The sequence below is a fragment of the Eublepharis macularius genome, chromosome 1 (genome assembly GCF_028583425.1).
Source record: "Eublepharis macularius isolate TG4126 chromosome 1, MPM_Emac_v1.0, whole genome shotgun sequence".
NCBI classification, from domain to species: Eukaryota; Metazoa; Chordata; class Lepidosauria; order Squamata; family Eublepharidae; genus Eublepharis; species Eublepharis macularius.
The window spans coordinates 13955648-13980905 of record NC_072790.1 but is presented as its reverse complement, the minus strand read 5'-3'; the positions used below and the strand labels follow the sequence as shown (position 1 = coordinate 13980905).

At 41.7% G+C, this 25258-nt stretch overlaps 1 protein-coding gene across 1 annotated transcript in view; it reads left to right on the top strand.

The window, feature by feature from the left end:
* PLCB1 (phospholipase C beta 1) overlaps positions 1-25258 on the top strand; it is a 698812-nt gene that overhangs the window by 420496 nt on the left and 253058 nt on the right. Inside the window, exons 8-9 of the mRNA XM_054975035.1 lie at positions 7989-8089; positions 10828-10994. Of these exons, the coding sequence (XP_054831010.1) occupies positions 7989-8089; positions 10828-10994 (268 nt within the window). The remainder of the gene's footprint in view (positions 1-7988; positions 8090-10827; positions 10995-25258) is intronic.

Below are 25258 nucleotides of genomic sequence, written 5' to 3'. Positions count from 1 at the left end.
TTGTGATTGTAAAACATCATAAGTGCATATTTCAGTTCTAGATAAACAACTGAAATTATCAATAATTTTGCCCAGCAGTAGGATAACATATATGATCCAATACTACTTTACTGATCTTAATTTTTTTCTTAATTATGCCTCTATCTAGAAAATATTTTGCTTCAGGATTCAAAAAAGTTCTATAACTTTGCCATGGTAGCAACAAGTAATAGTTCTTATTTACAGCTGTTGAACTGTGCAGACCTGTTAACACCAAGTAAATAATTAAACCACTGAACTGTAACTTCATAACTAGTATCCCTGTTTCCTTCTAACAGGGATTCCGCTCCAAAAACTCAATTTATTAGAAAGAAAGAAAGAAAGAAAGAAAGAAAGAAAGAAAGAAAGAAAGAAAGAAAGAAAGAAAGAAAGAAAGAAAGAAAGAAAGAAAGAAAGAAAGAAAGAAAGAAAGAAAGAAAAGGGGGTGGGGAGTTTTATAACAAAGGGGAAAAGCTCTTTCTTTAGACTGGAGAGGTAACTGGGGGCTAAAAAAGCTAGACCCCCTCCCCCCTTCAGCTTGATATATTTCTATAACAAAATGTAGTTAAAGACTCACCTTTAGAATAAAAACAAAAGATTCAAATAGATTAATGTTTCTTTGCTTTTGATCTTAAGTCACAGGTTTCTTATTGTACAGGTTCTTCTGCCACATAAATGATGAAGATAAATTTGATTTTTGGATCTTCTTCTCTTCTATAAGTAGGTCTTGTGGGATCTCTAGATTAATGTCCTGAAGTAGCTTAAGGCCACTGCCCATGTTGGTGGTGTAGAGAAGTTTTCCTTTGTTAGGACTTATAGTTTAGTGTAGCCAATCCTGTGTAATGAACGTTAGCATCCCTCATCTTAGATGTAATAGGTCTGAGTAAAGTTTTTTGAATATTTTACATCTGAGTAAAGTTTCGGATTAAAGGTCTTGCAAGACCAAAATTTTCTTCTCTTCATCGTTAAGTGATTGTCTAGCACTTGCCTTGGATAGTATCTTTTCTTTTGTTCTGCTATCCATAAATTTTGCTAAGATAATTTTGGGGAATTTTCTATGTTGGTTGTTTAATTAGGGCCCAGATGGAAAGCAAGGCCAATGAGAGGGGCCACGCAATCTTCAAGCTGTACTTCTTTTGCAAGCCATGATGCAAGAAATATTTTCAGTTCTGTTGTTTCTTCAGCTTGTTCTTCTGTTCCTCTGAATTTGAGGTTATTACATTTTAATTGATTTTCTAACATAATATTCTCAATATTGCTAGCATCTTTGAGTTGTACCTGCTGAATTTCTTCCTGCGGTGTCAGGCTTAACTCTATTGCCGACTCTGCAGTTTGCTGTCTTTATGTCTTCATCATGCCTCATATTTTACTACTCTTTAAATCACCAGTTCTAAGTTCAAGCAACAAGCCCTGATGATCAGGGGTTTCTGCTTTTGTTCATTTTGTAAAGCATCCTATATGCCAATTGATCTGTAATAACGCAAACCATTGTAACTGTGCACTGTTCCAGTCTCAGTTTATTGGCATTAATTTACCTGTCACCAAGGCCTTTTTTCTAGGAAAAGAGGTGGTGGAACTCAGCACAGGGGGCAACTCTTGGCGGGAGGTCGTGCCTCTGGTACCACATGTGCGCATGCAAAGTGCATGCATGCTCCCAGGGCCAATGACATCACTTTGGGCCAGCTGGAACAAGGGGGGAGTTTTAAAAAGTTTAAATCACCCTCGGCGAAAATGGTCACATGGCTGGTGGCCCCGCCCCCTGATCTCCAGACAGAGGGGAGTTGAGATTGCCCTCCATGCCCCACCCCATTTTCAAGAGGTTCTGGAGCTCTGTTCCACCACGTTCCAGCTGAAAAAATGCCCTGCCTGTCACCCAAAAAACATGGATATTCAACCTTCATGACTGCTGTAGCATCCAAATCTTTGGGGCCTGAGCCTGCAAGGAACCAGTCTGGCTTATGACTTGACTGAGCCTGATGTCAGAAGAGCCATGAGAGGCTCTTTTAAAATAGAACCAGTAGCCAGGTGGGACCACAGATGGGCCCCCACAGAAGGAGGGGGGAGCTGGCATCCCCATGCCAGCCTACTTGGACATTCCCATTATGCTTATATTAGCCTGGGAAGGAAAGAAGGCGGAGCCTTGTCTTTCGTCCCTCCAGGCTGGTAACAGTGTTGATTTAAATCTTCTGCTATTTCTATTTTCAAATGCGGAGAAGGCCTTGGCACTGATCTCCTAGCATACCTTTAGTATTTTTCCATATGAAAAAAAGTGGAAATCAGTGTTTTGAAATTAAAAAAATTATGATGTGTATGTAACTCCTACTTACCATCCCAGTGCAAACTGGCACACACCATGAATAAATTTGCAGAAGAAATTTGCATTGAGTTCAGTTGGTTCCTACTAAATATGTATAGGTTTGAATTTATGTATTAGGCATTTTTTTACCCTGCAGTTCCCCAAGTGGGCACCCAAAATAGCTTACAAAAATAGAATTCAAAAGAAAAAGAAAAATTGGTCCAGTCTTGGAGCCACTGTAAGACTTACGTAAAGCTTATGTAAGGCTACTGGTCAAGAGCCAAGAAGGGCCAAAAGCTCTGAGGTTCTTGCCCTTTGGCTCCTGCCTCTGACCACACCCAGGCTTTACTATCTACACCAGAAGAGAAACAGAAGTTCAGCCTACATCTCTCACAGCTGGCAGACACACACCTAAAACTTCACCTCTCTTATCCTATTATATAAAGGGATAAGCATATTCAAGAATTCACTTGCTACCCTTTGATGGAACCACCAGAGATGAGTCACTTGTAGTTCTTGAGACACTAACAGAAACACATACCAGAGAAGCAAGAGGTGCCATCAGCTGTTTCCTCTCAAAATACCTGAGGAGGCTAACAATTAGCAACAAAACTCTTTAAAATAAAACCATGTAATTATCTTTCTAAAAGCAGGCAGCACAATAAAAAAACCATGTCACAAACCTGTCAGTCACATAATTCAGTTAAAGCTCTAGTTTTGTGATGGCCCTTCCAACTGTGGAGAAAATTTAGTTAAGTTGCTTTACTAGTTACTGTTGGAATGCTCAGCTATGAATACATATCCCTGTGGACCTCTGACTCAGTTAGCAAGGATCAAAATAATGTATGTGCATCGATAACAGATGATACTCCTTGATAGTAAGACTGCTTTGGTAAAGCAGAGAGGTTTCTGTCATTCACTCCCTGCATTTTGGTAGACATTCAAATCCACTCCCTCCTGTTAGTATTTCCTTACACTCATCAAATACCCACCCCTAGATACGTTTTCTGTCACTGTGTTACGGTGCTCCCTGGTTTCAGTTCCCTTTTTGATGTGTGTGTCGAGCCCTCAAGTCATAGCTGAATTATGGCAACCCCTGCTGGGGTTTTCATGGCAAGAGACTATCAGAGGTGGTTTGCCATTGCCTGCCTCTGCAGCCCTGGTCTTCGTTGGAGGTCTCCCATCCAATTACTAACCAAGGCCGACCCTGCTTAGCTTCTGAGATCTGATGAGACCAGGCTCCCCTGGACTATCCAGGTCAGGGCTCCCTGTTTCATACTGTGCTGGAATTTCACACCAGTTGTTCTAATGCTTGGACGATTCCTGTCATGCAGGGTAACATTTGGGCCTATATGCCTGCCACAGACTGACCATACGGTATGTCTCAGCCAGATAAGCTGTGTGCTGCAGTATGTGAAGGGTAGGTTCTTCAAAGCTTCCTCAAAATTAGTTTGGTGCTGCATTTCTCCCTTCCCAGTCAGGCATGGCTGCAAACATCATACTGTTTTCCCGCTTACTCTGATATTTCTGATCGAAATGATACTCCAGTCTGCAGCCATAATATGGGCATTTCAGTAAATTGAATCTTTTATTTTGTTGACTTTTGCTAATGTATCTAAATAAATAATACCTATTATTCTCACCAGCCGAACGTACTTGTGGGCTTCTAGTTAACCACTGGACCTTTACATGTGATGTGTCGTATCTTTGATCTGATATTCCATTTTGGACAGGAAGACGTGATCTTATTCGTGAAAGAGCTTAAAATAACTTGATTGTTATGGAGGGCCCAATTATCGGGGGGGGGCACACAGTTTAACCCCAAACCTCTGAAGAAGTGGAGGGCATATTAAAGTGCTCCTCCCTCAGAAAATAATGGATCCAGTTAGATTCTGATGGTTGCGGGGGATTTCCAACTGACATGGCTGACTATCCTACCTGGTCAACTTTGAAAGAGGAGAATAGCTCAGAATAATCAAGATTACTCATAAGTGCCCATATAAAAGCCTGACTTCCTGGTTTTCTAAGGGACTGAGGGACATTAAATAACAGGGATGGTATCTAGAATAATGCCTGGAAAAGACGTATGCCCAAAACTGATTGAAGGAAGGTGCCAAAGCTGATACTGAAGCCTGCTGTGTGGCAAGGGTGATAACAAAGGGACCCGTGCCAGCATATTTTCTTCTAGCACCACCCAGCACTGTTGTTTGGGGTGGGTGGGGCTTGTAACATGCTGGCCTCCAAGAGAAGTTGTTGCTCTCCCTCCACAGCTTACTATGACCAACTAACAAAGACACAGTTTGAATGAAATTTATCATACCTGCTTCAATGGAACTCTTGTCACATTCACAGAGATACCTTTCAGCTTGTGCTACCTGTGCATGTAGACAGAATCCTTGGCAAGGTAATAGAGCCATTTCTGTGGCAAGGTCACAATGAAAGAATTCATCGGTGGTGGGCCTGATATATCATTGGCCGATTTGCCTTTTTTAGCCAAGATATCTAGTTGAGTCCATGACTCAATTCAAGGTGTTTCTGGACCACAGATAACCTGGACCAAACTGGCTTCTCATCCAGATATGGGTCATGAACTGCCTTAATAAAGCTGATGGCTGAACCTACTGTGGGTAGCTGATGGAGAAATGCATCCTATTGGTCCTTCTGGACCTCACAGTGTCTTTTGTTGTCACCAGCTGTGGCATGCACTTGGCTAGGATGAGGCCTGTAGGTACTGGTTTGCAGTGACAAGTCATTTCTGGCGGGTAAAAGGTATTGTTAGGGGGTAACTGCTCAGTGTTCAGTCCCTTGAGCATTGGCTTAAAGGGTTCTGCAAGGCCCCATCTCATTCCCTATGCTATTCAATATCTGCATACAACTGCAAGAGTAGGTACATTTTAAAGAATGTCCACTTTGGGGAGGTGGGGGATGCATGGTCCTCAGAGATGCAAACATATTTGGATTTGAATTGTTGTAAACGTATTGTTTCAAATTTGGCATCTGGCTGGTTTCTGGGAAATAATGCAAATAAGCCATGGCTTATCAATTATTTAGGGTAGATTTCAGAGGTGATGCCCAGTGCTGAAGACTTTAATCTGGGATTAAAGGAAAATATCCTTTGTACTTCTGACAACTTTAAATTCTTTAATATAAAATTTGGGTGGGGGGGTTGACGTGAGAGGTTAAGTTTTATTCCTTTCCCAAGATTTTTTTTTTTACTACAAATGCATATGAAATGAAAGGAAGGGCAAAGAACCTACACAGATCCCATGAAACTCTGTGGGTTGACAGGAGGAAATAGTTCACAAAACCAAGAGAGCACACAGGCTCAAGGAAGTCACAACCACACACAATAATTACAGTGTAATTCTGATAATTAAATCTCGTACAGTCCCGAACTTACAGAAACATAACGCCCAGTTTACAGACCAATGAAATACAAAATCAATATCCAGTGTAAATCCGGTTCGAATTAAGTTTCATTGAAACAGAATAAGTTCAATATGTACCGCTAATGCGGTACACTGTAATTATTGTGTGTGGTTGTGACTTCCTTGAGCCTGTGTGCTCTCTTGGTTTTGTGTACTTTAGGAAGTGGTTCCCTTTTGTTGGTAGGAGGAAATAGTTAACTGTCTCCTGAAAAAAATGTTGCTATTGTTTCTTTAAAGGAAGTTCCCCTTTACAGGGAAGGGGACAATGACAACCTCTAACAAGCCTTTTTTGTCATTCATAAAGAGTATCATCATATTTTCCCAGTGCTTCATTAGCTCCGCACAATTTTCACTAACCTTTCTACCCTCTGTTTACCCCATGGTCCCTTCTCTTAAATCATTTAAAAGCTTACCAACTTAAGTGTTTATAGACTGTTGTTGCATGGTTAGGCTTTTGGAAATAAGTCAACTGCCAAGATAGCAGCATGAAACCTGGATAAGAGGTTAAAGAAAAGTAAGTACCAGTGGCCCAGTTCAAGGCATGGCAGTTTAAAAGAAAAGTAATGGTTTATTACTAGCGTTTAAGAGAAAAGTAATGGTTAATTATTAGAGTCTGATGATGTTAGAATAAAAAAAAGAAATAAGGTGTTGCAAAATCTAGTTTGCAATAGACTTACGCAGGGTTTTTTTTCAGGGGGAACGCAGGGGAACGGAGTTCCGGAACCTCTTGAAAATGGTCACATGGCTGATGGCCCCGCCCCCTGATCTCCAGACAGAGGGAAGTTTAGATTGCCCTCTGCGCCATGCGTGGCGGCGTGGAGGGCAATCTCAACTCCCCTCTGTCTGGAGATCAGGGGGCGGGGCGACCAGCCATGTGACCATTTTCTCCGAGGGCAACCCAGAGTTCCACCACCTCTTTTCCCAGAAAAAAAGCCCTGGACTTACGTATTCAGGATGGAGAAAAGGCAAGATACTTGTGTATTTGTAGAGTTTCTTGGAGTCTTTTCGGGCTGTTTCACTCGGTATAATGTCATATCAGACATGTGATATTGTGGCTGGCTTCCCCCCTTATCTACGAAGTCTGGAAATAAAATTTGCTTTTGTGAACACCACATACATGTTTCATCCAGATCCCAACCGTACTGTGAACATGTTTGGGAACCAAACGAGGAAGTGTGATGGTTGTGACCCCTTCGTACTGGCTCCCTACACAAGACCTCTCATCACAGGCTCAGGGCTGTAGGCAGGCCAAGTCAGTCACAATTCTTCACCTGTCTTGTCTGTACTAGGCAGAGAGCCCTAGCCCTTTCACACACCCAGGGCCCCCCTCTCTTTCTCTCAGAGACATCAGCAGATGGGATAGCCAGTTCCCTATATTAACCACCCCTCGTCCAGCTACTGCCCACAGCTGTTGGGGTCAAGAAACTTTACACGGCTTTATTTTTTCTGCTGCTTCCAAATTCTACAGATCTGTGTTTGTAGAACAACCAAGGCTTTGTTAAGTGCGTGTGCATGAGTACGTGTTTCTTTTCTCTAAAACAGACCACTTTCAGCCAGTAGGGATTAACTGTAAACAAGGAGTGAACTTTTATTTTTAAAAGCGGCTCATAAAGATAGATGCACCGTTTCTTTTCACTTGAACTTTTGATCTTAGTGTTATGTACACTTCCAGGCCTTTTCTGTTACTAAGTTTATTACCCTGCGTAGATTCAGCTGCTGTCTCTGGCTTAAAGTCTTTCTCTGCTCTGCACAGCTCGTCCTCAGATCCCCCCCCCCCTTCTCCTAACTGTCACAAGTGCTCAACATTACAACAACTCCCATTGGCTTTTCTTAGGGAGAAGTGGGACTGCAGCTGTGCATCACAGTGATTTACGGTGATGGATGCATTGCGGGGAGGGGGGAGTGATGTGCTACATTGGTAGCCACCCTGTACACTGAATGCTTGCATGTGATAGCTGCTCACCTGTGGCCCCAGGGCCATTTCATTCCCCCAAAACAGCAAGAAAAGAGGAGTTCCTCCTTTTCCTGCACAGTGGTCCAGATCTAAATCTGGCTCTGCTCTACATTTACTCACCGGTCGCCATCAAAAACCAGGAGCTGCATACAGTACAGTTGCAAGTTCCTTGGTGAACTTGGGCAGCTTGTAATGTCTCGTTTGGCTCTTGGCATTAAGCCGAAACAGTCATTGTAAGAGAGGGATCTGAGATGCTGTGCTTTATATGCTTTATTTTAATTGTCCTTCACAGAATGATTCAATTCCTCAAGAGGACTTCACCCCGGAAGTATACAGAGAGTTCTTGAGCAACCTGTGTCCTCGGCCTGAAATTGATCACATCTTCGTAGAGTAGTAAGAAATCACTGATACCAGCTTTTATTCTTGCTCCTTCCCTTTTCCCCTGATGGTGGTGTTTCCTGTGCCCAGGGTCCACACACATTGAACAAGCCCCAGAAGCTGATCAGGGCAGCTCAGAACGGACTTTTGTACCTGTTGGTCCTGCTGTTTAACCTTAATCAGTGGTTCTGTAGCCTTTTGAAAGGTTCATTGCTGTGTTACCTTGCTTGGAATTGAACAGAAACTGATTCCTAGAACAGTATGACTTCCAGGCTTCATTAACCTTCTGACTTACTCTGATTTAAGCTTGATGTAAATAAATTTGTGATGGATGGCTTTTCCGGTCACCCTCAAAACTGGTTACAGAAATTGGTTGGGTGAAGAATGCCGTAATTTTCATAGTCGATGCTGCCAGTGGTTGTGCTGAGCATAGATTAAATTAGCAAATAATGGGGCTCTTGTTATGTCCTGCACTAATATCTTGAAATACTTGAAGCAATTTAATTATAAAATTATTATTTCATGTCTGTCTCTCCCTATGGCTTACTATTGGTTAGTGTAATATTGAACACTTCCCACTTTGCAGGGCCGATTGTGTGAAGCGTCAACCCGTGAGAGAATAGCCTGACATCTTTATAAGTATATGTTTGGGAACTTGGGGTGGGAGAGGCAGATTAGGGAAGGTCTATTTGAATCAAAGAAGCTGCAGCTGTGGAAAGAATTGGCCCCTTTCTCTCCTCCTTCTGCTGCTCTTTGAATTCTCTTCACCTGAAGCTGCTTTACTTTCTAGGAAAAAAATAAACCACTGTCAGGTCACTCTTACCTTCACGGTTCCAGCATCCAAGTTCCTTCTACTTTTTAAAAAAATTCTGATCCATCAGTTACAGTATTTCCTCCCCTAAAGGATGTTTTGTTCCTCACCATTTAACCATGGCTCCTTTGCCAGCTGACAGTCCTGTTCTCATGGGAGAGAAGACTGTCCGCACAGTTGAGGAAACGGGGCAGGGAGTTAGCAGCAACCAGTGGGTTTTTTGCCAGGCAGAGGCGAGGAGGAGGAGGATGGGGACAAGCCCCTGGCTGCTGCTGCTGACCATCATCTGGGGGAGGAGAAGTATGTGGTGCACGTGCTACCTTCCTGGCATGCGGCACAGCGTCTGAGGCTGGCTGGCTGTGCAGCTGCAGGTGCAGGCACAGGATGGGGGCAGGCAGTGGGAGCTGAGCTGTCCCCAAGCCCCCATCTCTCCCTCTGCGATCATGGCACACAGGCCGCAGCTGAAGGGGCAGAGGCAATCCAGAGAGGCTAAATTGTCCTGCGTCGGCTGTCAGAGAGCCCCAGCTCAGGGCCCTCAAGCTGTCTCTGGGCCCCAGGAATTTTGTCCCCACAGTCCCCCTCCCTTGGCAACCCTGTTCTCTTGGCCCTGTGCTCAGCCTCTCTTGGGGCTGTTCTCAGGATCCCCTGTTCACACCCCACTCAGGGACCCTCCAGGGTGTGATAGAGCACCACATTTCCCTGCCAGAATCAAGGGCAAGCAAAGGGATCTGCGGCTGCCTTCGTCTCTTCTGGAGTCAAAGGAGATGGTCACAAACAAGCAGACTTGGCAGCAGGGCCCTTAGTGGCTCATGGGAGCAGCTGAACTTGTCTCACCTTCCTTCCTTAAGGCCCAAGTGTAGGCAAGGAGCCAGCATGGGACCCTCTTAGCCAAGGGAGTACTTGTCCTCTGGCCTTAATGACAGGAGTACTGGGATGGAGGGAGGCACCCATATGGGGCACTCTCCCCATATGTACCCCGGAGAGCCCTTAGATTGGCAGGTAAACACCTACTGGTGGTCCCTCGCCCTGGGGAGGCTCAGCTGGCCTCAACTAGGGCCAGGGCATTTTCTGTCCTGGCCCTGACCTGGTGGAACTCTCTGTCTGAGGACACTCGGGCCCGCCAAGACCTTACATCTTTTTGGCGGGCCTGTAAGACAGAGATGTTCCGCCAGGCATGTGGTTGAGGCCAGCACTTGGATCCATTCTAAGTAGCCTCCCTGCCAGTCACCTACTAGTGGGGTTGGGGGTTATATGGTCCATCTGCCCCTATGTGCTGGGGCGTTAGAGTTTACCAACCCGCACATCCGCCCTCTTTCCCCCCTGTGTATGGTGTGCAAGAAAAGGGGAATGGCGCCCCATCTGGGATATTGAAATGTATGCTGCTATATAAGATTTGATTTTATTGTTTTACTGTTTTATCTGTTTAACTCTGTAATTTATCTGTTGCTGTAACCCGCCCTTAGCCCGCTTGTGGGAAGGGTGGGCTATAAATGTAATCAATCAATCACCCACTTCCTGTCCTTTTCCAGCCAGTCAGGAATAAAAATCTACTTTTTATGAACGGCCGTTTCAAGCCTGCTATTCATTCCTAAAATTTATATCCTGCCTTTCTGCCCAAGAGAACTAACAATAACTAATAAAAAGTCTTCATCTGCTGGTGGAAAAATTTCCATAATTTTGGTGCCACAACTAAGGAGGTGCTGTCCCAGGTCTAATCTCTGAAGATGGGGGCACCTGAAACAAGGCCTCCAAAGGTGACTGTAGTAGTCAGGAATGGTCACAGGGGAGTAGCTAGTCCTTAAGGTATGCTGGTCGCAAACCATATAGGTCTTTACTTCACTGTATTTCCCTAAGAAGTAATAATGAAGTAGAACTGGGGAAGGGGGAGATGCATTTGGTAATCTTCCTTCCTTCCCTCTCCTCCGCTGTCAATTTCCTGTAGTGGTGCCAAGACCAGACCGTATCTTACTGTTGACCAGATGATGGAATTTATAAACTTGAAGCAACGAGACCCACGCTTAAATGAAATTCTCTATCCACCTTTGAAGCAAGAACAGGTTCAACAGCTGACTGAGAAATATGAACCCAATAAGAGTCTGGCTAAGAAAGGTCAGTAATTTTCATTATCTTTTGTAGTCTGTTTCTGATTTTGAACAATGAACAAATTACAGCAGACAGATATTCACTGGTTCAGATTTAATGACATTTCCAACTGGTTTAGTTCACATTTGTCAGCAATGGTGCAGGCAAAGAATTCTTTAATATTGAGTAACCCCTACGAGTTTTGCCCCAGCTTTTTCAGGGGGATCTATGAGTAAAACAGTTTATGAGAAGCAATTAATATAACATTACAAAAATGATAAAACACATTAAAAAAAAACAGGAAAATTTACAGAGCATATGCAAAGTCCATACATTTTTGGGATCGGTAAACCTACCCAAGTCTATGTACATGCCCTGTATATTGCTCCTGTTTTTTTAAAAAAATGTGTGTTATCATTTTGGGAATGTTACATTAATTGCTTTTACTGGTAGATCCCCCTGACGAAGCAGAGGTGAAACGCGAAGGGGTTACTCGAAATTAAAGAATTCTTTGCCTGCACCAACACTGTTCCGTCTTCGTTTTGACTTAATGCGCCCCTGCCCCCTTTTCATTCACGTTTGACAGCCATGAAGTAGTTAAAATTTAGATACTGGTTGAGTTTTTTTGGAAACTCATTTCCTTGCTGCTTTTCGCTTCAGAGCTTAGATGATTGAGAGCATATAAATGTACTCACAGAGACAATCATTATTTATTTGACTCTGAAATCTGTGAAACAGAAGAATACTATAAACCATCCTCTTCCACTGTTGAACTGGTGCACAATTATTTTGCTGCAGGGTGCAAAGTCTGTGGTGGTAATAGTACAGGTGTCTCTGTGCTGATAAGGTGTTTATGTTAAGCGGACATCAGAATGAATGGAAGTGCATTTTGTCGTAGACAGGAAAGATCTTTTTTTTTTTTTAATGGTAATATTACGAGCACAGCCAGGCATTCTGCCAAACATGCTCTTTCATTTCGTTCAAATAAGCGTTACTATTGCCTGTAGTTTTAACATAATAGGCAGAACCGGCTTGATTTTGATTCAGCGATTCTCTGAGCTTACTTAGTACATATTTATCATGATCTTTGCCCAAGGAACTCAAGACATGGTATATTCTTCCCCCTTCTTGCAATTGATCCTCACAGCAACCCTGTGAAGTGGGTTAGACTGAGGAGAAGGGCCGTCGTCACACGGGCATCTCTTCCATTAAATTTATAGCATATAGCGTCCTACCTGTTATCGGCACAGTAACGTTTCTTTGGGTCACCTAACGGCTCTTCGCGCTACCAGCTGTCCACACCGAAGCACTCTGTTCTGTTCTCTCTAACCGCGCAGAAGCAGATCCTCCCTCTTTTTTTTTTATTATTCTGGCGTTTAATTCCACTATAACGGAATAACAGCATATAAACATTCCGTTAGAGCAAAACATTATGACCCTTTTGTTTTTCCAACTTTGAAATTATATAAATAGCCCTTTGCCTGCAGAAAACTCCCTGTCTGGCATGATCCCCATCGCTGAAGACTCTGCCATGGCGATTGAGTCATTTTTACTTCAGCAGAAAGTTTGCATTGTGTTATGTCGTTATGGCGTTATAAGGACATAATAAAATGAGGCATTCACACTGAGGCACAAAATAGCACGACTATCAAGCACAAAGCAGAAGAGAGAAAATCGCTACAGTGTTGGAATAAGGTGGGTGTTTGCCGGGAAATAGCGCCATTTTAGCGCTAAATAAAAGCCCGTGTGACGACGGCCAAGGAGTGGTCCAGGATCACCCAGCAAACTTCATAGCAGACTGGGGATTTGAACCTGGATCTTCGAGATCTTAGTCTGACCGCAACACCACGCAGGCTCTTCCCTGCTATTTGAAGTTTTCCTATCAGAGCCATGTTCCAGAGGCTATAAAGGGGAGGAAAAAGCAGTTCAGGGATTGGAAACTTGTACTTCAATTTGGATTAAATTATACCAGGTTAATTTTAGAGGATGTGCTTTACTTTGTGCCTTTAGCTCAGAAAGACTTCCAGTTTGAGTGCAGTTGCTTGAAAGATCGCATCTCTTTCTTTCACCCAAATTGGTCTAAGGGTTCAAGGCATTCCCGCAAAAGCCTGCAAAGCACAAATTATGAATGAAGTACGTAACTTCCTATTGCACCCCAGCTACTTATGCAATGAAGCAGCTCATTGCACGGAGGTGACTCAGCCACATCCTGGAAACACCTGAGGAGAAACTGACGTGATGCATGTCAGTTCTATTCTCTTCTATCCTTCCTGTCAAAGGAAGAGGGATGCAAAGGGAGCAGACCATACTCGAGGTGAATCGTTGGCTGAGGTGGTGGTGCCAGCAGGAGTGCTTTGGGTTCTGGGACGATGGGATACGTTTTCTTAGAGAAGGCCTACTAGCACATGATGGGCTTCACCTCTCAAGGTCAGGGAAGAAAATGTTTGGAAAGAACCTGGAGAGCTTCATCAGGAGACCTTTAAACTGATGCCGCAAGGGGAAGGGGATGATCAACATGGGGATTTCAATGAAGAAGTGATAGCAGCGGGGGCCCACCTGGGTAGGACAGATCAAACAAAGGTACAAGGCTACAAGTGCCTGTATACCAATGCCCAAAATATGGGTAATAAGAAGGACGAGCTTGAGCTTCTCTTGCAAACAGAGGGCTACGATATAATAGGAATTACTGAGACTTGGTGGGATGATTCCCATGACTGGAATGTGGTAGTGGATGGGTATGAGTTGTTCAAGAAAAACCAGAAGGGTAGAAGAGGCAGCAGAGTGGCATTGTATGTGAGGAGAGGGCTTGATTGTCAGCAAGTTCTGGAGAATGTGGTTGACAGCCCAGTAGAAAGTATATGGGTGGAAATAAAGGAAGGACAAAGGGTATTGTTGTTGGAGTCTGCTACAGACCGCCTGACCAGGGAGAGGAAATGGATGTCGTGCTCCTTGAAGAGATTGGTAGAGTATCCAGACATCAAAACCTTATGATTATGGGTGACTTCAACTTCCTCGATGTGTGCTGGGAGACAACCTCAGCAAAGCGACAAGAATCATGCAACTTCCTGACCTGCTTGGCCGATAACTTACTTTTTCAAATTGTGGAGGAAGCTACAAGGGGCTTGGCCATACTAGGCTTAATATTAAACCAACTGGGAAGAATTGATAGATGGGGTAAAGGTGGTGAGGATCTTATGGGGAAGTGACCATGTCCTCCTTGAATTCCAGTTGTTGTGGGGGGCCAAGGAAGTTCGTAGACAGGTTCGTAGGTTAGATTTTCATAGGGCCAACTTCGATGTACTCAGAGGCTGGATGAGAGTCATTCCGTGGGGAAGTGTGCTGGAAGGGAAAGTGAAGGGTGGGCCCTTCTCAATCATGAGCTTTTGCAAGCTCAAGCTCTCACAATTCCAGCAAGACGGAAACATGGTAAGGGCTCCAAGAAACCGATGTGGATGAACAGAAAGCTCCAGAATAAGCTAAGGGACAAAAAGGAAACGTCCAGGAAATGGAGAGAAGGACAGAGCTCTAAAGAGGAATATATGGGGGTTACTAGGTACTGCAGATCAGCAGTCAGAGAAGCCAAAGCTCAGTATGAGCTGGGTCTGGCCAGGGGGTCTTGCTACAATAAGAAAAACTTCTACAGATATGTGAGAAGAAAATGCAAGGTAAAACAGGTAATTGGACTGCTGTTGGGAGTGGAAGGAGAAACTCTGATAGAGGACAGAGAAAAAGCAGACAGGCTTAATGACTTTTTGCCTCTGTTTTTTCCCTGAAGAACTTGAGCCCATCTAGAGATGGTAGTAGACACAACAGGACACCTGGGTGGCTAGTTGGCATTGACAGAGAGGTTGTGGAGAGGCACCTGGCAGCACTGGACGAATACAAATCCCCTGGACCAGATGGCGTGCACCCAATAGTGCTCAAAGAACTTTCTAGAGAACTTGCAGAGCCTCTGTCCATCATCTTCAAGGCCTCCTGGAGGACTGGGAATGTGCCACAAGATTGGAGAAGAGCTAATGTTATCTCAGTCTTTAAGAAAGGGAAGAAGGATGACCTAGGAAACTACAGGCTTGGTCAGTCTGACATTCTGTTGCTGGGAAGATATTAGAGCAGATTTTAAAGGAATCGATCTGTAAGCATCTGAAGGACCACTTAGTGATCCAGGGAATTCAACATGGATTTGTCCCCAACAGATCTTGTCAGACCAACCTGGTTTCCGTTTTTGATTGAATGACGAGCTTACTGGATCGTGGGAACTCTGTCGACGTGATTTAACTGAATTTCAGCAAAGCTTTTGATAAGGTTGCCCATTACATTCTAGTGGGTAAACTGGAAGACTGCAGACTAGAGTATAGGACAGTTTGGTGGATAGGTAACTGATTAGAGGAGCTCGCCCGAAGACTGGTGGTCAATGGCATTTCATCAGATTGGAGGGAGGTGTCCAGTTGGGTGCCACAGGGCTCAGTTTTGGACCTGGTACTTTTCAATTTCAATATTTTTATCAGTGATCTAGGTGAAGGGGTAAATGGGATAATCATGAAATTTGCTGATGATACCAAATTGGGAGGAGTGGCAAACACCCAAGAAGATAGAGTAAAAATTCAACAAGACCCGAATAATCTGGAGACGTGGGCGATTGTGAACAGGATGCAATTCAACATAGATATGTGCACAGTATTACATCTGGGCACAGTATTACATCAGTATTACAGAGTGGACTGTAAACTAAATATGAGCATTCAGTTTGATGTGGTGGCAAAAAAGGCAAACTCAGTCTTGGATTGTATCAAAAGGGCCATTGTATCGAAACCACAGGAGGTCATAGCCCCTCTCTATACTGCCTTGGTCAGGCTGCTCCTGAAGCACTGTGTGCAGTTCTGGAGGCTCCACTACAAAAAGGATGTGGACAAAATCGAGAGGGTGCAGAAGAGAGAGACGAGGATGATCAGGGGTATCTGGAGACTGAGCCCTCTGAGGAAAGGCTGAGGGCCTTGGGCATGTTTAGTTTGAAGTAGAGGAGATTGAGAGGGGACATGATTGCTCTCTTTAAATATATGAAAGGCTGTCATTTGGAGGAGGGCAAGGAGGTGTTCCAGTTAGCAACAGAGAATAGGACCTAAAGCAATGGGCTTAAATGACATGTAGAAAGGTACCGGCTGGATATTAGGAAAAGCTTTTTCACAGTCAGAGTAGTTCAAAGCTGGAATCAGCTGCCTAGGGAGGTGGTGAACTCCCCTTCAGATCCCCATCATGTGTCTCTCCTTTCCTTACCTAATTGCCAATAACAATACAGCCCTGCTTCTGCTTGATAGTTTCAGAGGCACTTTGTTTATGGTGTGTGGTGGAGGCTGGTTCTTCTCCTCAATCTGGCTTCTGTATTCTCCATGGGATCTTTAGTGAGGCCAAGGAAAGCTGCACAGAGACATACACCAGAGCAGACCCCTGCAGCACAGAACGTTAGTCTTGCCTGGGGAGCCAGTCAGAGCACAAGGTAACTCCATGTGTTGCTAACCCTCCTGGCTCAGTTTCCCAGCAAAAGATGGTCCATGATTACCTCCTTTACAGCGACCGTTTGTAAGAAGAGGGGCTGAAGCAAGCACTCAGGTACTTCCCCCTACATGGTCAAACAGAGCATGGGTCACCCTAGAGGAGGACAGGATTCACATTTACTTACCTTTCTGGAAGCATATTGTGATGTTTGCAGCAGTTAGAAAGTGTAAAGGCCATTTCTTTCACGTGCATTCCATGTCAACAGTACTGGCTAAGAAACTGGAAAATGCTAACACTGTCACACACAAACTTTTAGGGATGCAGATTGTTTCAGCAGCTGCATATTATGAATAGTGCTGTGCACAGACTGCACAATTGTACAGCTTAAGATCAGAAACTCCCTGTATAGTCTGAACTGTATATTTATATCTGGAACTGGGGGTTAACAGTGTAGTAGCCAAGTTTGCAGATTACACAGACCTGTTTAGACTCAAAACACACGAGACGAAATACCTAGATTCAACTCGTGTTCTCTTACCTAAAGGTTTGCCGGGAAGTGGAGGTGTCCTTGCAGCTTAAAGTTTAGCATTTACAGTGCAGGCATCCTTGCAGCTTAAAGTTTAGCATTTACAGAGCAGCGAGGAGGGAAGTGCAGGTGTGGGGCGCCTTTCCTCCCACTCTCAAGGTGCATCACGGCATTTTCCCTTCCCCTCACCCGGCCTGGCCCTGCAGAGCGACGCCTGGCTGCACCGGGAGACTTTAAGCTGCAAGGATCCCCACACTTCCCTCTCTGCTGTTCTGTAAATGCTAAACTTTAAGCTGCAAGGACACCTGCACTTCTCCCTGCTGCTCTGTAAATGCTAAACTTTAAGCTGCAAGGACACCTGCACTTCTCCCTGCTGCTCTGTAAATGCTAAACTTTAAGCTGCAAGGACGCCTGCAGTTCCCGACAAACCTTTTAAGTAAGAGAACACGAGTTGAATCTAGGTATTTTATCTCGTGTGTTTCGACTGTTAGGGTAGTGAAAATCGAGGCAGATTGTGAAGAGCTCCAGAAGGATCTCCCCAAATTGAGTGAGTAGTCAACCACGTGGCAAATAAAGTTCATTGTAGATAAGTGTAAGGTGATGCACAGTGGAACAAAAAATGCCGATTTCAAGTGTATGCTTACGGGGTCTGAACTTGCTGAGGCGGAGAGGGAAAGAGGCATTGGAGTCATAGTGAATAGCTCAAATTTCAGCCCAGTGTGTCGCAACAGTAAAAAAGACCAAATTGACGCCAAGAGATTCAGGGAAAGGATTGAAAATAAAACATCTGGAAAACTGTATGCGTGTTCTGGTGATGGTATCTCAAAAAGGATGTTGCAGAACTGAAAAAAGTACAGAAGAGGGCAACCGAGACAATGGAGAGGTTGGAGCACCTTTCCTATGAGGAGAGGCTGAAGAGTGTCTAGAGAAGGCAGTTTCAGGGACAGTGAATGGAATATGGGGATGAATACAAAGAGGAAGAGCCAAGTTGCAATCTAAAAATTGGGGAAGAAAATGTTGAGTAAAAAATGAGAGCGGGACATTGTCTTGGTGAAATGGACTTCAGTCTCTGGAATAGTGGGGGGAAAGTAATCAACGGTAAAGCATAATAGGGAATGTTGGGAAAAGAAGAATGCTGTCAGGAGAATTAAATGACTGAGAAAGGAAAGATGATAAAAATGTAAAACGAAGGGAGGAAGCAAGGGTGGAAGAGAACCGGAGAAAAGGGTGATTTTTTTTTGACAAATCTGTCATTTCTAGCATTGGGAATTGTCTGACTGTTTTCTTTTATAAAACAAAAACCCGTACCACTATTGAAGTTTCCTCTCTTCTCATAAAAAAATAATAGAGTTAGACAGCGTATGGGATAGAATAATAAAAAGGAAAGAAAGATATATTTGTATACAAAAGATTGGTTTTTGAAGGCAGGAGGAGGAAACATCACACTTTAATGCAGAAATCATAGAGCAGCCCACATTATTCCTTCTCCCCAATTAAAGAAGCTGCAGACTCCCTTCAAAAAGAAAATAAACCTCCCCCTGCATCCTAAAATTGGTTCCTGTACTTTCACAAATGGCTTCCACTTTCTGTGGAACAGCAGCCTACATCAAGTTATATTCATACTTCCCTATGACATCTGATTCAAAATGCCTTGATAACTTTAGAACAGTATTAGTTTTTTGCCTCCGTTCCCCTGTCAGTCTCAGGCAATAATGTGAGGCAAGGGGGGCCACATCACAGCAGGAGAAGTGGGGAATTAACACTGAGCTGCCTTTTTAATGGCAGTTTTGTGTTTGTTGCAATGCTTCATTCTGCTCTTGCACTTCTGTTGTTTTAATTATTCCACTTTGTACACATGGAGCGAAATTGGAAGAAATTGATAGGACATAAAGCAGACGTGGTTCATTCTGGTGGTAAATTCAACAGAACTTGTTATGGTCAGAAATCAGGAGGTAATACGTTTAGGTAGCAGATCAGTTGAGCAGAATAGTGCCCAAACGTAGCCTTTGGTTCCAAGTGTAGGAGCCCTTATCTCTTTCTTCTTTAAAGGGGCCAGATTCATTGCTTTATGCAGATGAAATGTTCAGTTAAAATGAGCAGGGCTCAGCATTGCATGCAAAAAATCCTGTGTTCCCATCTAATTATGCGAGGTCTTGGAATCAGGAAGGCAGACATCTTGGCATTGGCTCAGTATTTAGAGGATTCAGCTAATGATCCTCATGTTAGTTGTGGGATCATAGAATCCTAGAGCCGGAAGGGGGCTTACAGACCGTCTAGTCCAACCACCTGCCCAATACAGGAACAGCCTAAAGCTTCCCTGACAAGTATTTGACTGCCAATGAGGGAAAACCCAACACATCTCTAGGAAGCTGATCCTACTGCTAAATCCAGTTTGATGTAGGGGTTAAGAGCCCAGAACTCTGATACAGAGAACCAGGTTTGATTCACCACTCTTCCACTTGAAGCCTGCTGGGTGACCTTGGGTCAATCACAGCTTCTCGGAGCTCTCTCAGCCCCACCCACCTCACAGGGTGTTTTGTTGTGGGGATACTAATGATATACTTTGTAAACCGGCCTGAGTGGGTGTTAAGTTGTCCTGAAGGGCGGTATATGAATCAAATGTTGTTGTTGTTGTTAACATGAAGTTTTTCCTAATGTTTGGATTCGGTCCAAACTTTCTCTAGACAACACAACTATTCTGCTCAAACCTCAAAGCTCAAATTTAGCTCAATTGACTAAGCTCCAGGGACTTTAAACTTACCAGAGGCACTAGACAGGGCTGCCCCCTCTCCCCTCTACTCTTCACTTTATCTATAGAACCGCTGGCAGAATCCATAAGGCAGTACCCCAACATACATGGAGTCAATATAAATGGCCATTAATTCAAAATCAGCCTCTTCACGGATGACATGGTCCTATATGTCACAAAACCTATTCTTTCATTTAAAGTCCTGGAATCCACTATATTCAATTTCAGTCAAATCTCAGGTTTCAAAATTAATACAACAAAATCTGAATTATACCCTATAGAAATTCCTCCCAATCAATATAATAATATCTCAGCTACATTTGACTATAGCTGGATAACCAATAATTGGAACTACCTAGGTATTATGATTGCACATGATTTAGATAACCTTAAAGCCAGTAACTATACAGAGCTCATCAGCAAAGTTAATAATTCATTCAAAGACTGGCTGAAGCTAACGTTAACCTGGGCTGAAAAGATCTAATTAAATTTATGATCCTCCCACTGTTCATATTCAGTTTTAGAATGCTCCCATTTCTAATTCAAGATTCTGAACTATGAACCTGGCAAAATCTCAATAAATTCATATGGGAAAATAAACACCCAAGGATAAGCTACCAGGCCATGAAAGGTGGTAGGGCAATTCCAGATTTATAATCTTACTATGAAGCTTCCCAGTTGGTAAACCTAACCACCTTACTAAACAAACGAAGAGTATACATAGAAACAGCTCACATTCAGTCATTAGACATACATGATATAATATGGCTAAAACATCCAGAAAGACTCACTCAAATAATACAAAATGAATACCTAAGTACTTCTCTTAAAATCTGGGACAAAACTAGAAAGCGCTTGGCCCCAGAAATCTCTCCTTTATCTTCGTTTCTTGAGCAACTTTGGTTTCTTCCTGGCAAGGATCCTAATTTCTCTAAAATACGGAATTCCATTCAGAAAACAAGACTAATGGATGTTAGCAAACAAAGTGCTTTTTTAGCCAAATCACAAATAGAATGGAATACCAACATTAAAATTCCCTGGTTCCATTACTTTCAATTAAAGCATCTGTTGGAGAACCCTAAAATCAAAGAAGCTCTAAAAAGGGACCTAACCAATTTTGAAATTCTCCTAAAACAACCAATCATACCTCATAAGGGCTTAATCTCCGTTATCTGCCAGTCCCTGATCTCCAAAACAACACCCCCACTTGTATAAAAAAATGGCATAAAGATTGCAACACCACCTTCACAAACAACCAGTGGAAATCTATCTGGCATAGCAAAAATCTATAAAGCAGGGTAAGCAACATCAAAACTCAATCTTTCAAAATCATAGCCAGGTGGTACATGACTCTGCTTCAACTCCACCACATCAACCCAACTTTTCAACCATATTGCTGGAGACGATGCAGCACAATAGATTTCTTTTATTGCTGGTGGAGTTGCCTCAAAATCCTATCATTTTGGAAGTCAATTATTTTGTGCATTAAATCTATAACTGGTTACACTATACCCTTGCAACCAGAAATAATTTTGTTAAGCCTATGGGAAGACCCCATGGTTCCTACCATAAGGAATGATCTCATTTCAACAATGCTTTCTGCTGCAAAATCTCTGATAGCTTCCTCCTGGAAGAAAGAACATCTACCACCTTTGTCAAGCTGGATCGAGAAACTATGGGACTTCTTCGTTATGGACAAAATTTCTAACTACCTAATCAATTTGAACAACTGACAACACCAACAAACACCCCTAGAACAATGGCTACCATTCTTGGACTACCTTTGCAACAACCAAAAGAATACCCCTGACTCTTCCGCTCACAATGTAGTAATTTTAATGTGACTACTTTCTCAATCAGCTTGTAAGTTCAAGTATTCATGTAAATAGTTATTCAGTTTGTTAACCATTCACGTATGTTTTTGTTTATATTTGGAAAATTCATAAATGATTTTTTTTTAAAAAAATATTAAATTAGCTAAGGAAACAAAAAGTGGACGTTATATGTATTCAAGAAACCCGTATAAAAAGAATTCATGAGCACATTTTAAATAATAAAAAATTAGGTATAGTGTATGTATCATCAGCAGAAGAAAAAAAATAAGGAGTGGCAGTCCACATGAGGAATCAACAAGTTAATGTTGTTGAGAAATTGAAAGGTTCTGAAGGAAGATACATATTTTTGAAAATCAAGTGTCCGGAAGGGAGAATCAGTACCTTTGTTAAATTATATGCACCAAATAATACAAAAGAAAAATTTCATGAGAATTTTTTTTGAAAAATTGCTGGACTTTCAAGAGGGAGAAATTATTATTTGCGGGGATATGAACGGAGTGTTGGATTTTAAAAAGGATTGATCAAAAAAAAAAAAGGAGGAAAATTACCCAAGAATGTCTTTCCCTACATGGAGATGTTTCAACTGGTGGATGCCCGGAGAGTTATAACCCCAAATCTAAAGATTATTTTTTCTTCTCAGATAGACATCAAACATATTCCAGGATAGATATGTGTTGGATTTCAAAATCTACATTATTGAATTTAAAGAAAGCAGAGATTTAACCAAAAACTTATGCAGATCATAATTCCCTATTGATGGAGTGACAACAAGGCGGATTTAAGGAAAGAAGATGGAGATTGAATGATAATATCTTATTGCAAGATAAAGTTCTAAAGAAATGTAAGAAAGATTTAGAAGAGTTCTTTAGATTGAACTGCACCAATGGTACCTCCATCACCACAATCTGGGAAGCTAGTGAAGCTTTTATGAGAGGGAATTTGATAGCTTTGACTTCCAGAAAAAGGAAGGAGAAAGCAAAACAGATGAATGAAATTATAGCTAAAATTCAACTTTTGGAAGAACAGCACAAAAAACTCTTAAGAAAACAATATTAGCTGAAATTAAATAATTAAGAAATCAATTGAATTTATTACAAGTTGAAGAAATGCAGAAGAAATTAAACTTTATGAAGCAGAAACATTTTGAACATGCAAATAAACCAGGTCGCTTTTTGGCCCATTGCTAAGGGAAAGAATCCGAAAGAAGAAGGATAATAGGAGTCAAAAAATTAGATGGGATTACGCATATAGAAAAAGAAATACATCAGCAGTTTATTTCCTTCTTTTCCAAATTATATGAAAGAAATCCCTGAAGAACAAGGAATCGAAGATTACATTAAAGATACGTTAATTTCAAAGGTTAAATTGGAAGATAAGGAGCTGTTGAACAATAATATTAAAGTACAAGAGATTTCACAAGCAATAAGAAAAATGAAAAAAGAAAAAGCTCCAGGTCCAGGTGGGTTAACAGCAACATATTATAAATCTTAGAAGAAGAATTGATCCTGCCACTTCAAAAAGTGATGAATAAAATAAGTGAAGATAAAATTTTACCTTCAACGTGGCAGGAGGCTCATATAACATTGATATACAAAGAAGGAAATGATCCAATGTTGCCCCAATCATATAGACCCATCTCGTTATTAAATGTGGATTACAAATTGTTTATTCCTATATTGGCCGAAAGGCTTAAAAAATTTATTGCAAATATAATACACCCAGATAGACGGGATTTATCGCAAAGAGATATATGAAAGAAAATGTCCAATTTGTAACAGACACAATGGAACTAGTGGGGGCGGGGAGATATAAGACCACATTTATTTTTTGGGATGCAGAAAAAGCATTTGACTATCTCTCCTGTATTTTTTTACAAAAAGTAATACAGAATTTAAACTGTGACTTAGAGTTCAAGAATTGGATACAAGGAATTTATACAAAGCAAAAGGCCAAGATTTTAATTAATGAGGTATTAACAGAACAATTACAAATCGAAAAGGGCACAAGACAAGGCTGTCCTCTGTCACCACAATTATTTATCTTAGCAATGGAAATTTTTGCTTCAAAGTTAAGGCAGGACTCTAAAATTAAAGGTTTGAAAGCTGATGACAAAGAATTTAAATTGAAATATTATGTAGATGACATTATTTTGACAATTTTGAATCCACATGAGATGCTACACCACATTATGGAACATCTTGTAAGTTTTGGAAAGTTCTCAGGATTTAAAGTGAATAGGAAAAAAACTAAAATAATCCCTAAGTTGTTAACACGGCAAGAGGAAGAAAAAATTGAGGAATTGTTGGGATGTGAAACGGCAGTGAATCCAGTGAAATATCTGGGCATAAATATAACAAGACAAAAGGAAACATTATTTAAAGTATTATTTGAAGTATTATGGAGGAGGATTCAAAAAGATCTTGAAAGGTGGTCAGAATTGGAATTATCTTGGATAGGAAGAATTTCTACAATCAAAATGAATAACTTACCGAAAATTAATTTTTTATTTCAAATGTTACCAATTAGTATAAAAGAAAAGACACTTCAAAATCAGCAGAGACAGTGTAAATATTATTATTGTAATTGATATAATAATATAATTTTATATATTGCATTATTTATAATATAAATAATAATTTATTATTATAATAAATTATAATATTTATACATATAAATATAATAATAACATTCAATTTATATACTACCCTTCAAGATGACTTAACACCCACTCAGAGCGGTTTACAAAGTATGGTATTATTATGACAGATTAATACGATTAGAAGTGGTTGATCTACCAGAAGGATTGCATAATTACTTCTGGGTGAAGAGAAGGGCAAGGTCAAAACAAGAAACTCGTAATAAGAGACAGCTTGATTCAAATCTGGGATTCGGTTAGAACAAGGATAAGCTCACGGATATCACTGATACTGTCACTGATTGATGCCTTTTGTGATAAAAGTCAAAGAAAAGTTAATGACTTTATAACTTATCAAGACATGATAAATCCCCAAGGAGAGATAAAATCATGGAAGATTGCAACAGAGGAAAGAAAATACAATGGTTGATATATCGCCAGGTGGTCTCCAGACTGAAGGAAGCTCTCAAAAATCACAGAGGTCAATTGAGGGATCTTACTGATTTCAAGAAGATAATTACTCAGGAAAAGAATCATATTTTGGGCAAGATTTACAAACTTTTACTTCAATATGATAGAGAAACAGAACAAGTTAAAACTTGTCTGATAAAATGGATGCAAAATTTTGGAGAAGAAATTACTTTTCTACAATGGGAAAATTTATGGATTAAGGGCATAAAATTTACAGCAAGCCAAATACTCAGAGAAAATTTGTATAAAATGTTTTGTAGATGGTACATTACACCAAAAGATATTTTAAAAATGGACAAGAAATACATAGGGTCATGCCGGAAATGTAAGGATGCAGAGGATTCTTTCTTTCCTATGCGGTGGACATGTAGAAAAAGTAAAAAATTAACTTTATACAACTAGAACAAGCCAGAACAGCAGCTACGGCCTATAGCAGTACAGGTCAAACCCCAGGGTCCACCCTGGACCACCACCTTCACCTGTCTGGGTGAGCCCTGAAGCCCTGGGTGCAACCCATCCATGGATGGCGTGGACCTGGCTGGCCAGGCAATTTGGTCACACCCCCTTCAAGCTCCTAACACCTCA